The sequence below is a fragment of the Oryx dammah genome, unplaced genomic scaffold, assembly GCF_014754425.2.
Source record: "Oryx dammah isolate SB20612 unplaced genomic scaffold, SCBI_Odam_1.1 HiC_scaffold_2, whole genome shotgun sequence".
NCBI classification, from domain to species: domain Eukaryota; kingdom Metazoa; phylum Chordata; class Mammalia; order Artiodactyla; family Bovidae; genus Oryx; species Oryx dammah.
This window is the reverse complement of record NW_024070186.1, coordinates 183441053-183454531: the sequence shown is the minus strand read 5'-3', so window position 1 is coordinate 183454531 and position 13479 is coordinate 183441053. Positions and strand designations below refer to the sequence as shown.

Sequence of the window (13479 nt, the reverse complement as noted above, 5' to 3'; positions counted from 1 at the left end):
CCGCTGAGCCCCGGGGGCCCCGCCGTGGCCGAGGCCATGTTCCCCGTGTTCCCTTGCACGCTGCTGGCCCCCCCCTTCCCCGTGCTGGGCCTGGACTCCCGGGGGGTGGGCGGCCTCATGAACTCCTTCCCGCCACCTCAGGGTCACGCCCAGAACCCCCTGCAGGTCGGGGCTGAGCTCCAGTCCCGCTTCTTTGCCTCCCAGGGCTGCGCCCAGAGTCCATTCCAGGTGAGTAGGGGCCGGCCGTGGCGGGCCGGGCCGGGAGGGCGCCGACCCGCGGCCGCGGCCCACACGGCGCCTTGTCTTCGCAGGCCGCGCCGGCGCCCCCACCCACGCCCCAGGCCCCGGCGGCCGAGCCCCTCCAGGTGGACTTGCTCCCGGTCCTCGCCGCCGCCCAGGAGTCCGCCGCGGCCGCGGCTGCCGCCGCCGCTGCCGCTGCCGCCGCCGCCGTTGCTGCTGCACCCCCGGCCCCGGCCGCCGCCTCCACTGTGGACACAGCGGCTCTGAAGCAGCCCCCGGCGCCTCCTCCGCCGCCCCCGCCGGTGTCGGCGCCCGCCGCCGAGGCCGCGCCCCCTGTCTCTGCCGCCACCATCGCCGCAGCCGCGGCTACCGCCGTCGTTGCGCCAACCTCGACGGTCGCCGTGGCCCCGGTCGCATCTGCCTTGGAGAAGAAGACAAAGAGCAAGGGGCCCTACATCTGCGCCTTGTGCGCCAAGGAGTTCAAGAACGGCTACAACCTCCGAAGGCACGAGGCCATCCACACCGGAGCCAAAGCCGGCCGGGTCCCCTCGGGTGCTATGAAGATGCCCACCATGGTGCCCCTAAGCCTCTTGAGCGTGCCCCAACTGAGCGGAGCCGGCGGGGGAGGGGGAGAGGCGGGTGCCGGCGGCGGAGCGGCCGCAGTGGCCGCCGGCGGCGTGGTGACCACGACCGCCTCGGGAAAGCGCATCCGGAAGAACCACGCCTGCGAGATGTGCGGCAAGGCCTTCCGCGACGTGTACCACCTGAACCGACACAAGCTGTCGCACTCGGACGAGAAGCCCTACCAGTGCCCGGTGTGCCAGCAGCGCTTCAAGCGCAAGGACCGCATGAGCTACCACGTGCGCTCACATGACGGCGCTGTGCACAAGCCCTACAACTGCTCCCACTGTGGCAAGAGCTTCTCCCGGTGTGCACGGGCCTCGGCCGCCCCCTGGGCGGGTGGGGAGGGCGGGAAGGCCGGCGGTGGAGGTGGCCTGGCCTTGGCTGGTGGGGTGGGAGGGAGCTTTCTGAGGATGGGGACTGGGAGCCACTCCCAGGGAGGCGGGAGGAAAGCCTCTCCCGGTTACCAGGGAGCAGGGGGTGGTCCTTAGCAGAAGGAGGTGGGTCCTTAGGTTGGAGGAGTACTTCGAGTGGGAGGAGGCCGAGGCTGCCTAGAGCGAGAGGAGGGATTCCTGCCTAACCGGGACTCTGAATCCCTGGGCTTGGGAGAAAACGCAGGGCCCTTTGCAAATGCTTGATGGACCGAGTTAGGCAGACTCGGGGACCCATCCACACCCCAGGGCCCTAACCCCAACCCCAACGTGTCCCCAGGCCGGATCACCTCAACAGTCACGTCAGACAAGTGCACTCAACAGAACGGCCCTTCAAATGTGAGGTAGGAAGCCCGCCTCCTCCTGTCCTGATTTTCATGATTTTGATCCTCATTGTAGTTGTCTGAGTTCAGCCTCTCAGAGCCCCTTTTTCTCTCTCTTCTTTTTGCTTTTTCACTCCATTTTCTCATCCCTTCTTCAAGGCCTCATCATCTCCCATTTCCTACAGATCAAAGACCCCCAAGGCTCTGATTCCTTTAACCTCTTGCCCCCCTCGCCCTAATCCCCAAAGCTTTAACTCTCCTGACACCCCCCACGCCCCTCCCCCCTCCCCAGAAATGTGAGGCAGCTTTTGCTACGAAGGATCGTCTGCGAGCCCACACAGTACGACACGAGGAGAAGGTGCCATGTCATGTGTGTGGCAAGATGTTGAGCTCGGCTTATATTTCGGACCACATGAAGGTGCACAGCCAGGGTCCTCACCATGTCTGTGAGCTCTGCAACAAAGGTACATGCTGAGAGATGCTGGGAGGGCTAGGGACAGAGGGTGGGGACAAAACCAGAGGCCCTTCCACAGATGTGGGTTAAAGGTGCTGTAGTCAAGAGCTCGTGGCATCTAGAGCCCTTTAGAAAACACACGAAGGAACGTTGGGACGACTGAACATCACTAAGTTCTAAGATGTCATGGCTGGAGGAGATGATCTACCAGAAAGAGTCAACTCCTGGGTGTGTGTGGGGAGATGGGAGGGCATTACTGCTTTGGGGAAGGAATGGTCAAGAGAGCCAGTTCCCACGGGTTGGCAGGCAAGGTTTCAGCTGTGCAGCCACAAGTTCTTGTCTTCAGCTCCTGGGGCAAGCGGAGTACATTGGCAGAGATTTACAAAGTACTCGCCCTGTCTCAGTAGCAGAGGGAGCTGCTTTCAAACAGATTCTCTCCACTGAGTAACTGGGCTGAGAGTGTATGGGGCACTGGAGGGAGGGGACACAGCCGTCTCTGCTGAGGGTCAACTCTTCAAGTGGCTAGGAATCAGTGTCCTGTCACCCCGGGAGAGATCCCCCAGCCACAGAGAATGGACCTGGGGACACCAAGGCCCAGAGGCCAACACCATTCAACCAGTTCCCACACTTGGGGGGCTGTTCCCCGCCCCCAGCCCCAGCAGAGTAGTTGGCCCCAGGCTACCAAGGATGTGGTGGGAGGAGGACAGGGCCATCTGACGAGGGCGTCCCCAGCCTAGGAGAACAACCCCGTCTCTGGGGTCTCCACCTGGCTGACCCCCACCCCCCCATCCCCATCCACCCCCCTAATAGGCTTCACCACGGCAGCATACCTGCGCATCCACGCGGTGAAGGACCATGGGCTCCAGGCCCCGCGGGCTGACCGCATCCTGTGCAAGCTGTGCAGCGTGCACTGCAAGACCCCTGCCCAGCTGGCCGGCCACATGCAGACCCATCTGGGGGGGGCCGCCCCCCCTGTCCCGGGAGATGCCCCCCAGCCACAGCCCACCTGCTGAGGGGGACCCCCGCACCCACCAGGCAAGGCGTGGGGCATGGCTGGGGGGGTGGGATGGGGTGCGTGGGACGAGGGGGCTCACAGGACCCAATAGGGGATCTTAGGAAGGCCAGGGATGCCCAGCTATCCCCAAGTTAGGGAGACTTCTGGGAGCAGGGAGGGCCTTTCAGGAGAATGAGGTAAGGATGCAGGCCGAAATCTTAACTAAACAGGGAATGAGCAACGGCTGTGTCCCAGGGGAGGGCGTCTGGGGCAAGGCTCTTGCCATTCAGATCGCGCTGTGATCTCCTGGTGTTTCTCACCCTGCAGGTACAGGTGAGGTCTGTCCAATGGCAGGTGAGGTCTGTCCAATGGCAGCAGCGGCAGCGGCGGCAGCAGCGGCGGCAGCAGCAGCAGTGGCAGCCCCACCCACAGCCGTGGGCTCCCTCTCGGGGGCCGAGGGGGTGCCTGTGAGCTCTCAGCCACTTCCCTCCCAGCCCTGGTGAGCTCCAAGTTGGTGGGGGGGAGAGGGGAGAATGGAGGAAAGTCCCTCGGCACCATCTCCTCTTCCCCTCTCTTTTCCCACCAACTCCTCACTACTTCCCCCACCAACCAAGGAGCCTCCAGAAGGAAAGGAGGAAGAAATGTTTTCTTAGGGGAATTCGCTAGGTTTTAACGATTTGTTTCTCCTGCTCCTCTCTCCTCCCTATGAGACCTGACCCCACACACACCTGTTCCCTTGGTTGTGTTGAAGTCCCCTGGACAGTGGGCAGGGGGGAGCAGAGGACAGGAGTGGCCACTGCCCTTACCCCCTCTCCTCTCTGTGACCCCCTGCCCTGCCCTTCCAGGGATTGTGAGCCTTCTCCCTCGATGGTCCTTCTTGCTCTCCTCCTTCCGGTGCCCCCACCTACTGTCTGCTGCCCCTCCCTGGGGAGTTGGTGCTTTTTTTTTTTTTTTTCCAGGGGGAGGGAGGAGAGGAAGGAGGGAAATCAAATATTCTGTCCCAGAGATAGGGAAAGGTGAGATTTGAGAAGGGGCAGAAGGCAAAGGTTGTACCTTCATCAGGTGGGGTTGTTTGGAGTCAGGCCCTGAACATCATCCTGCTTAAGAATCTGTCAGGGGAAAACAAGTCAAGGGGAGCAAAAGAAGGAGCCACTAGGGTCAGAGGCAGGACAAGAGATGGAATCCTAGGGGCCAGGGTAAATGGAGGTATCCAGGGACTAGAGGTGCTTCCTGGGGGTGGGGGGAATGCAGCCACAGTGTCTCCCCCTTCCCTCTTCCACCCCAGCTCCAGCCCTGGCCTTTTCTTTTCATCCCTCTCCCCCACGACAGAAGCTGTGGCCCTGGCCATGTCATCGTGTTCCGGTGTCCCCTGCATGTTCCCCACCCTTCACCCCCTCCTTTTGCGCGGACCCCATTACAATAAATTTTAAATAAAAACCTGTCTCAGACTCAATGAATGAATTGCTTTCCACAAGTCTCCTGTTCCCACCCCCAAGGGAATTCTTAGGCCTGCAGTTGGTCAGTCAGTCGCAGCCTTACTCAGCCCTGTGCAGCTCTGAGGCTCTGGCTCCTTCCCCAGAGGCAGCACCAGCCCAGGCAGTCCAGGTTCAGGGTGGGGCCGAGGCTCCTAGGCTGTGGGGAGCAAGTTCTAGGACTCCGCGGAGTCTCTGGAGAATACTCAATCCACCCAGGCCCAGAATAGGCCCTGGAGGTTTGAAGAGGCCTGGGTCAGAAACCCAAACAGTTGCTGGACATAAATGCTGCTTTTCCCTTTCCGTCCAGACCCACTGCCTGCTGCTCACACCCCAGCCAATACCTGCACACTCTTAAGGCCCTGAGAGGTGATGGATGATGTAGCTGTGGAAAGACTGGGCAACTCAGCCCTGGGACTGGGAACAAAGACGCGGAGAATAAAAACTGCACTTCTCCCCACTCGTCCTCATTCTGGTGTGGTCCACCCTGCTCTTACCCAGCCCCCTCCTGTTGTTCCAGACTGCTCTTGCAGCCTCCATCCTGCCCCTTGGAATTCCCTTCCCAGTCACTGCTCTGACCCCTCCAGGGACCCTTTACTTGAGGCTTCCATTACCCATTTCTGCTGCTGCTGCTTCCTTGGCGGTAGAAGGACTTGCCGTTCTGCAGGCTCCCTTCTGGAAACCACCCTGATCATCCTCTGCAGCCTCTCCCAAGTTTGGCCTCATCTCCCTTCCCTTCCTGCTGGCAGGGGTGCCTCCACCTGGTCCTGCCTGTCTCACTGGTCCAGCCTCCTCGGAGGCCCCTCTCCGCTTCCCCTGACCCCTTGCCTCGGCCAGGACCCCCGGTGACCGTTGGCGGGAGGGGCCCGGGGCCTGGGAAGGGGGCACCCCCAGGAGGCGCGCGGGGGAAGGGCTCGGGAGCCGCGCGAGTGGTCCCCCGGCCGGTTGCCCAGGTAACGCGGGGCCTGGCACGCGTGGCTCCCTCCGGCTGGCCGGGAGGGGCGGGAGCCGTGCAAGGGGCGGGGGCGGTGCGCCAGCGAAGCGTAGGGGAGGGGACCTGAGAGGAGGGGATGAGCCGAGGGGAGGGGAGACCCGCCGCCTCCCTTCCTCGCTCGCTGACTTGCTCCCTCCCGGGCTGCGGCGGCTGCAACCGCGGCGGTGGCGGCGGCGGCGGCGGCAGCAGCCGGAGCAGTCTGGAGGCCGGCGTCGAGGTGAGACGGGAATGGACTGACTGAAGCTGCGGGTAGGAGTGGACGGACAGACCGCGGACGCCGGGAAGGCTGTACCGGAATGCGGGCGCCTGATGGACTGACGGATGGTGCTGGGCGCGCCACGCCAATGGGAGGAGACGGCGCCGGTCCCCCGGGGGCGAGGGAATCCCTGGGAGAGGGGCTGGGAAGGGGCTCAGCGGAGATGCCCAAGTCCCCGAGGGAGGGGCGCGGGCGTCTACGCCCCAAAAGCGCAGCACGAAAACCGCACCGGCTGGGCGCCCAGGCAGGAAGGGAGGATGCAGAGAGAGTGGAATGTGAGTTTCGGGGTCCTCTGCCCAGTCTGCCTTTCGGAACGTCTGAGTCTGAACAGCTTGTTGATTTTGGGGTGCTGTGGTATCTGCTAGGATGAGTTTGGATCTTGTTGGGTGGACCCAGGAAGAGACCGTGGGGGAACCTTGTTTACAAAAGGGTTCATCTTCCCAGGGCTCTCCAACCAGAAGCCTGAGCAGAGCACTCCTCCCCAGAGATGTCCCACCCCAAAGCAAAGGAAACCCCAACTTTTCTTCCTTTTCCCCAGAGGCAGTCCAAGGCTGGCCCTGAGACAGGAGCATCTCTCTCTTGGGCTGCAGCGCTGAAAGCTACCTCTTCCCTCCTCACACCAAGCCTGTCTCCTCCTCTTGCAGGATTTGCTGCTGTCTTCACCGCTGTTCCATCCTTCCCTCAGAGGCCCTCTCCCCTCTCCTGTCTCAAGATGGCAGCTAGCAGCTCTGAGATCTCTGAGATTAAGGCGGTAGAGGAGGGTCCCCAGACCCAGGGAGAAGGGCCTGGCCATTCTGAAGGCCGAACTGGCTCTCACCAGGTCCCAGCTGGGGTCTCAGATGAGCCAGAGACCCTGCAGCCAGGCCCAGACGTCATGGGGGCCCCTGTGGACTCAGAGCCCAAGGTTGGGCTGGCTCCAGAAACCACAGAGACCCCAACCGGGGCCCCTGAAGCAGCTCAGGCCAGAGACCTCAGCTCAAGCCCAGGAGGGGAAGCAAAGGCCAACTCCAGCACTGAAGGAACATGCCAAGAGCTAGCATCCAAACCCAAAGTGAGCAAAGAGGCCACTGCAGACCCGGAATCCAACCTGGAATCCGCAGCCCCGCTTGAGCCAGCCTCAGAGCCTGCCCCCCAGCCAGAACCCCAGTTAGACCCTCAGCCAGAGCCCCAGCCAGCTTCCCAGTCCACCTCCACACCAGCCCTTCAGCCACAACCCCCTACCCAGGAGGAGCCCACCTCTGAGATCCTGAGCGAGAGCATGGGAGAAAAGCAGGAGAATGGGGCAGTGGTTCCCCTGCAGGCTGGTGATGGTGATGGGGAAGAGGGTCCAGGCCCCCAGCCTCACTCACCACCCTCCACAAAGACCCCCCCAGCCAATGGGGCCCCACCCCGTGTGCTGCAGCAGCTGGTGGAGGAGGATCGACTAGGAAAGGCTCACAGTGGGCATTCAGGATCTCCTCGAGGAAGCCTGAGCCGCCACCCTAGCTCCCAGCTCGCAGGGTCTGGGGTAGAGGGGGGTGAAGGCACCCAGAAACCTCGGGACTACATCATCCTCGCCATCCTGTCCTGCTTCTGCCCCATGTGGCCTGTCAACATCGTGGCCTTCGCTTATGCTGTCATGGTGAGCCCCTGGGGACCCTGCCTGGCCCAGGCCTGCAGTGGTTCCCAGTTTCCTGCCCTGTGCTGGGACAGCCCCAGGAGTAACCCCACCTCCCCTCCCCTTTCTGCATGGATCTCACGTCCCAGTTACAGGGCCTTTGCTCATCTCTCCCTGGGACTTCACCTTCTGAGCCCTACCCCATCAGGTGGGAGGGAAGTTGAGACATTTCACACAGTCTTACTGACCTGTGCCCTTCTCCTGCTGCCTCTCAACCCCTTCCTCCATTAACCACTGTCCACCGGCTGGTCTGTCTCCTCTGGATGACTCTTACACCCGATCTCTGCCTGGCTGGCATTTCCTGACCTGGGCTGATGCCCGCACCGCTCACTCTAACCCCAGTCCCGAAACAGCTTGCAACAGGGGGACGTGGATGGGGCCCAGCGTCTGGGTCGTGTGGCCAAGCTCTTAAGCATCGTGGCACTGGTAGGGGGGATCCTCATCATTATCGCCTCCTGCGTCATCAATTTAGGCGGTGAGTGGGGGTCTGGGACAGGCTGGGAGGAATGGAAGGGTTGGCAAGGGCGGCTTTACTAACCCCTGCCCCTGCTCTCTCCTGTCTGTCCTCCCTACTTCTTTGTCTCTCCTTGTCTCCCCCCACCCCTCTGCCCCACCGTCTCTGTCTGTCCCTCCCTCTCCTCTCCCACAGTGTATAAGTGAGGGGCTCTGCCCTGCATTCCAAGACTTTTTTTCCTGTTGGGAGCTGCCTTGGGCCCATCCTCCCTTGGGGGGAGCCCAATCCATGGCCCAGGCCCGCACCCATAGGGACCAAGGGAGCCTGAGCGGCCTTGTTTACAGCTTCTTTCCTGCTCCTGCATCCTGCCAGGCTCCTCTGCCAACCGTAGGCCTCCATTCTCCCTGCACTGTTTCCAACCTCCCTGCACTTCTGCCTGCACCCCCTCCAGCCTCTCGGCTTCCCTATCCTTGCACTTCCTGCACTTTTGGAATCCTCCCTGAACATCTCCCCATCTCTCTGTGCTCTCAGTCTCCCTGCATCTCTCCCACCTTCCTGCACTACAACCTCTCCGAATTTCCTGCACCTCGACCCTGGTCTCCCTTACCCAGCTTTCATTGTCTCAGCTTCCTCCCCCTATCCCTTTCTTCCTCCCCACCTTATTCACCGCCACTTCCCTCCCCACACCCTCCGCCCCCTTCCTCTTCCTGCCTCATCTCCCTCCAGCATCCTCTCCTCCACCCTCCTCCACCGTTTATTCTACAAAAACTCCAGCACTCAGATCAGGCTGGGGGAGGGGAGTGGTGTCAGGAGAGGGCTCTCTCGCCCGGGCTCCGACTGTTCTCTGTTGGGACCACCCAGGTCCGGACGACCCCCAGGGTGCCTCGGGGTCGCAGAGCTGGCAAGCCAGGCCTCGTTTGGAGACATGCAGGGGTGGCGTGTTCTGAACACGCACCTGGGAGAACGGAGGGGCACGGCTGTTGACCCTCCCTGGTCAGCCTAAGTTGATCTGCTCCATCTGGTCTTTTTAACCCAGTCAGCGAACTCGTCGGAGCTGGGGTCATTCACGTACTTCGTAAGAAAAAGAATCCCCCCAATAGGACCAAAGCTCCCAGCTGCAGGGAGCAAGGGAAGGGCGGAGAGGTGTATTATTATTTTCTGAGAGGACGAGAGAGGTTTGTTGCACGCGACAGTCCGCTGGGGAGGCGGGGACCGAGCCACAACGCGGTTCGGAGTTGGCGGGTTTTTTTTTTTTTCCCCTAAAGAAAAGTGTAGGGAAAAAACCCTAAAACTCTAAAAACAAAAAAAAGGATACATCAAACTGATTCTCCCGTTTTGTATGCCGATGCTGCATGGGTCTGAGACACCAATAAACGGAGACTGCATGAGACTCGTCTCTAGCCTCAGTTAGTCCTTACATGCGTGCGCCGCGAGGGCCGAAGGTACTGCCTCCTTTTCCGCAGACCCTACTGCGTGGTTTGCGCATGCGCTGCCCCGGTGGCCATCTTTACTGTGGGCCGAAGCCTATCATTCCGGAGCGCCTACCTGCGCATGTGCAAGCCTTCCCTCGCTTTCCTCTTCCAAGTAGCTTAGACTAAGCGGAGCCTCCCGCGCCATCTCGGTGCGCCTGCGTACTGTGACCCTGAGCAGTCCGGGAGGCGGGTCTTAGCTCCAGGTGAGGTGGCGAAACTTCGAGGTGTCGGGAGAGGGTGCCGGATCCAGGTGTAGAGAGGGGCGGCCTGAAGGCTAAAAGAGCGGGTCCGCCCCTTTCCGGCCTGGAAAGTAGTTTCTCTGGGTCCCCGGGAACGTCGGAATACCAGATCTGGATCCGTAGGGGCGGGGTCCTTGGAGGGAACTTGTGCGCCCCCTTCTGGGAGCCGGCGGGTCTGTTCGCAGGGACTGCTGTTGGAGCCTGATTGGTTAGACAGACGTTCCCGAAGCCACGGGAAGCCCTACCCGCGGAGGCGGGGGTGGGGGATCCCTGGCTTAGTACTTCTGCCATCTCCTGTCATCGCAGGGCCCCTTCCCTAGTGGCATATGTCCCTTGTCCGGGGCCATGGAGACATTGCAGCCACCACGGCGGCGCCTCTGTCTGAAGAAGGGGAAGTGACCTCCGGTCTCCAGGCTCTGGCTGTGGAGGATACCGGAGGCCCCTCTGCTTCGGCCGAGCAAGCCGAGGAAGAGGGAGGAGGAGGCCGGGAGGAGGCTGAGCATGCGGGGTCCGGGGCCGAGGAGGTGCAGGGAGAAGCCCCCAGCCCTGAGGGGGAGGAGCGTGCCAAGGGAGAATCCGAGGACTGGTGCGTGCCCTGCAGCGATGAAGAGGTGGAGCTGCCCGCAGATGGGCAGTCCTGGATGCCACCCCCCTCTGAAATCCAACGGCTCTATGAACTGCTGGCTGCCCACGGTACCCTGGAGCTTCAGGCTGAGATCCTGCCCCGCCGGCCACCCACGCCTGAGGCCCAGAGTGAAGAGGAGAGATCCGATGAGGAGCCAGAGGCCAAAGAGGAGGAAGAGGAAAAGTGAGGGCACACCCTGACACCTTGTCCTTGGGGCTCCTCCCCTGATTCCGGGAGGAAATAGGGAGGGGAGGTGGGACCCAGGATCATGGGAAGTGAAGGGAGGGAAGAGAGGGGGAGAGGAAGAGCCAGGGGGTTGAGGACAAGTGTGGTTGTTTGGGGGTGGGGGGGAACCACCCCCTTCACCTTCCATTGTCTGTCCCCCTGTCCCAGACCACACATGCCTACAGAATTTGACTTTGATGATGAGCCAATGACACCAAAGGACTCCCTGATTGACCGGAGGCGCACCCCAGGTACAGACGAGAGGGGAGTACTGGGCAGCGGGGGTAGAGGGGGATTGGGGGGCGGGGGTGAAGAGCCTCTGCTCCCACTTACTCAGAAAGTGACTCCCTAAAAGTAGCCTTGACTTGGTGCCTTGGTAGCTACACAACTTGTAGCTTTAGAAGAGAGCATGCACCCAGTGGTGCCATCCTTCCAGCTTCGGTGGTCCCCTATCTTCCCTTAAAAGATTATCACAGATAATTTCATCATGCTTCTCATTACTTTGATCTCAGTCATCTTAGAAGTCCAAGTCATTACTAGTATTACCTAGATCCACATACCTACACTGCTGGGTACATGTCCTAATCTTACCCAGTTTCCCATCCTATGTGCCTTCCTAGAGTTTACCCTCGGAGCCATTCTTGTTTTGTTTGGGGCCATGCTGCTCAGCATGTGGGATCCTAGTTCCCTGACCAGAGATTGAACCTGTGCCCTTTCAGTGGAAGCACAGTCTTAACCACTGGACCACCAGGGAAGTCCCCTTGCTGTTGTGCTGTGCTTAGTCGCTCAGACTCTTTGCAGTCCTATGGACTGCAACCTGCCAGGCACCTCTGTCCATGGGGATTCTCTAGGCAAGAATACTGGAGTGGGTTGCCGTGCTCTTCTCCAGGGGATAGTCTCAACCCAGGGATCGAACCCAGGTCTCCCACGTTGTAGGCAGATTCTTTACTATCTGAGCCACCACGAAAGTCCCCTTGGAGCCATCTTTTAAAAAAATTTTGGCTATGGTGGTCTTTGTTGCTGTGCACAGGCTTTCTCTAGTTGAGAGAGGTGCCGCTCTTTGATGCTTGGGTGTCTCACTGCAGTGGCTTCTCTTGCAGCTCCTGGACTGTAGAGCAGGGGCTCCGTAGTTGTGGCACACGGGCTTAGCTGCTCCAGGGCATGTGGGATCCTCCTGGATCAGGGATCGACCTCATGACCCCTGCATTGTCAGGCAGACTCACAACCCTTGGACCATCAGGGAAGTCCTGGAGCCATTCCTGATTTTGGTTTCTTTCACTTCAACACTCAAGCCAGCAGCAAGTCTTGTTAGCTCTGCTTCCACATTTCCATGTTCAACTCTCCACCTTTAACACGATATCCTCACTCAAGCCCTGTCACCTGGAGAGTTGTGGCAGCTCTTAACTGATCTTCCTGCCACCAGTCTCAGCACTAGAGATGGTTTATGTTTCAAAATGTAAGCTGTGTCACTTCTCTTGTTTTCAGTCCTCCAAATGATTCTATTACGGGGGCTGGGGTGGGTGGACGAGCATGTCAATTGAGAATCCAAGCCCCCTCTCTCCCCCAACCCAAGGCTTCCATGTACACTAAGAGATCCAAACCCCTTGTCATGGCCTGTAAATCATTTCCTTGGCCTCGTCTTTCCTGTTTCTGCTAGCTCTACATTTCTCATTAAACAGGTCTCCGAGTTCTTCCCTGGAGCTTTTGCACTTGCCTGTCCCCTGTCTGGGACACACCTCCCTGATCTTCTCATTTCTGGCCTCTTCTTATAATTCAAATCTTCACTTCCCACCCCATCTGAGACCCCAGCCCTAAACCTCAGAACCTCCATGACGTCTATGGCAATTATGTCAAAATTTTACGTGGTTTACAAGTAGTCTTCTACCCCCCCTGCATGTAAAAAGATAATGTGCTTTTAATTCTAAAAATTTGAGTGTGAGTTGAATGTGCCAAAATGAAACCAAAAAATTAAAATGTGACAATATCCAAAAAAAAGTGCCTTCACAACAGACCTGGAAATCTCTTTGTTTAATAAGCTCCCCAAGTGATTAATAAGACCCAGGCAGGTCTGGCACATACTGCCTCACTCCCTTCCACTTTTCTCATCTTCCCCTTCTTCAGGAAGCTCAGCCCGGAGCCAGAAACGGGAGGCCCGCCTGGACAAGGTCCTTTCAGACATGAAGCGACACAAGAAACTAGAGGAGCAGATCCTTCGTACCGGCAGGGACCTCTTCAGCCTGGACTCAGAGGATGCCAGCCCCGCCAGCCCCCCACTCCGGTCCTCAGGGAGCAGTCTCTTCCCCCGGCAGCGGAAATACTGAGGGTGCCGAATCTGCCTGGTGGAGCCTTGGCCCACCTTCCCTCACCCAGGGCCTTGGGCAAGAGGAGAGATGCTCCCAGACTCCCACCACAACACCTTGCCAGAAGGAGGACTGACTGTGTGTGTGTGTGTGTGTGTGTGTGTGTGTATGTGTGTGTGTGTGTTTATGTTTTCTCTTGAGCATCTGTTGGGAGACCTGAGCCGAATTTTCTGAATCTAAAATAAAAAAAATTTTTTAAAGCAAGTTACCTTCTCTTAGAGGAGAGGCTGCAGCTGAAGCCAAGACCCTTGTGGAGAAGCAGGACTGTACTCACCCTGATTGGGCAATTGAAGGCAGATGGGGTAGAAGTGAACTCAGTCAGCACCTGCCCCCTCCTCGGGCCATGGACCCTTCCCAGTGTGCGTCCAGGGCTGCCAGCTGGCTGTGGGGTGGGCATTCCCTGCCACTGAATGAGGTCAGTGCCTTCAGCTGTAGTAGGAGCCACCTTGTTTTTCTTCATTAGTTGTTCAGTCATGTCTGACTCTTTTGCGACCCCATGGACTGTAACCCCATGGACAGGCTCCTTTGTCCATGAGATTTCCCAGGCAAGAATACTGGAGTGGGTGCCATTTCCTTCTCCAGGGGATCTTCCTGACCCAGGGCTCAAACCCGTATCTCCTGACTTGGTAGGCAAGTTTCTTTACCACTGAATCACCTGGGAA

General features: G+C 59.4%; 3 protein-coding genes across 10 annotated transcripts in view; all 3 read left to right on the top strand.

Moving 5' to 3' along the window:
• MAZ (MYC associated zinc finger protein) overlaps window positions 1–4995 on the top strand; it is a 5496-nt gene extending 501 nt beyond the window's left edge. The window contains exons 1-7 of one of the 5 annotated variants that reach the window (XR_005724213.1): window positions 37–228; window positions 312–1168; window positions 1573–1636; window positions 1908–2079; window positions 2880–3104; window positions 3391–3562; window positions 4846–4995. Coding sequence is in view for 4 of the 5 variants with exons in the window: in XM_040258901.1 (XP_040114835.1) it covers window positions 37–228; window positions 312–1168; window positions 1573–1636; window positions 1908–2079; window positions 2880–3082 (1488 nt within the window). In the remaining variant the exon portion in view is untranslated. Of the gene's footprint in view, window positions 1–6; window positions 229–311; window positions 1169–1572; window positions 1637–1907; window positions 2080–2879; window positions 3105–3390; window positions 4505–4845 lie in introns of those variants that run through there. The other 4 variants (XM_040258923.1, XM_040258901.1, XM_040258916.1 and 1 more) reach the window with 4 other exon arrangements.
• Window positions 4996–5316: 321 nt separating this feature from the next.
• On the top strand, window positions 5317–13021 carry PRRT2 (proline rich transmembrane protein 2). 4 transcript variants are annotated; one of them, XR_005724224.1, is made up of 5 exons: window positions 5759–7406; window positions 7785–7917; window positions 9914–10415; window positions 10626–10708; window positions 12579–13021. XR_005724224.1 is itself a non-coding variant. In XM_040258985.1 (4 exons), exons 2-4 carry the CDS (start codon window positions 6498–6500, stop codon window positions 8100–8102), a joined length of 1053 nt encoding a protein of 350 aa, XP_040114919.1. In that variant the 5' UTR covers window positions 5317–5488; window positions 6430–6497; the 3' UTR covers window positions 8103–9286. The 4 variants fall into 4 exon arrangements, 3 of the variants coding, with proteins under 3 accessions (XP_040114919.1, XP_040114911.1, XP_040114903.1); XM_040258985.1 differs by lacking the exons at window positions 9914–10415; window positions 10626–10708; window positions 12579–13021 and adding exons at window positions 5317–5488; window positions 8092–9286 and having other exon boundaries at window positions 6430–7406; XM_040258977.1 differs by lacking the exons at window positions 9914–10415; window positions 10626–10708; window positions 12579–13021 and adding exons at window positions 5564–5746; window positions 8092–9286 and having other exon boundaries at window positions 6430–7406.
• PAGR1 (PAXIP1 associated glutamate rich protein 1) lies at window positions 9485–13021 on the top strand. The gene is made up of 4 exons (XM_040259499.1): window positions 9485–9571; window positions 9914–10415; window positions 10626–10708; window positions 12579–13021. Exons 2-4 carry the CDS (start codon window positions 9934–9936, stop codon window positions 12776–12778), a joined length of 765 nt encoding a protein of 254 aa, XP_040115433.1. The 5' UTR covers window positions 9485–9571; window positions 9914–9933; the 3' UTR covers window positions 12779–13021.
• Window positions 13022–13479: the final 458 nt, after the last annotated feature.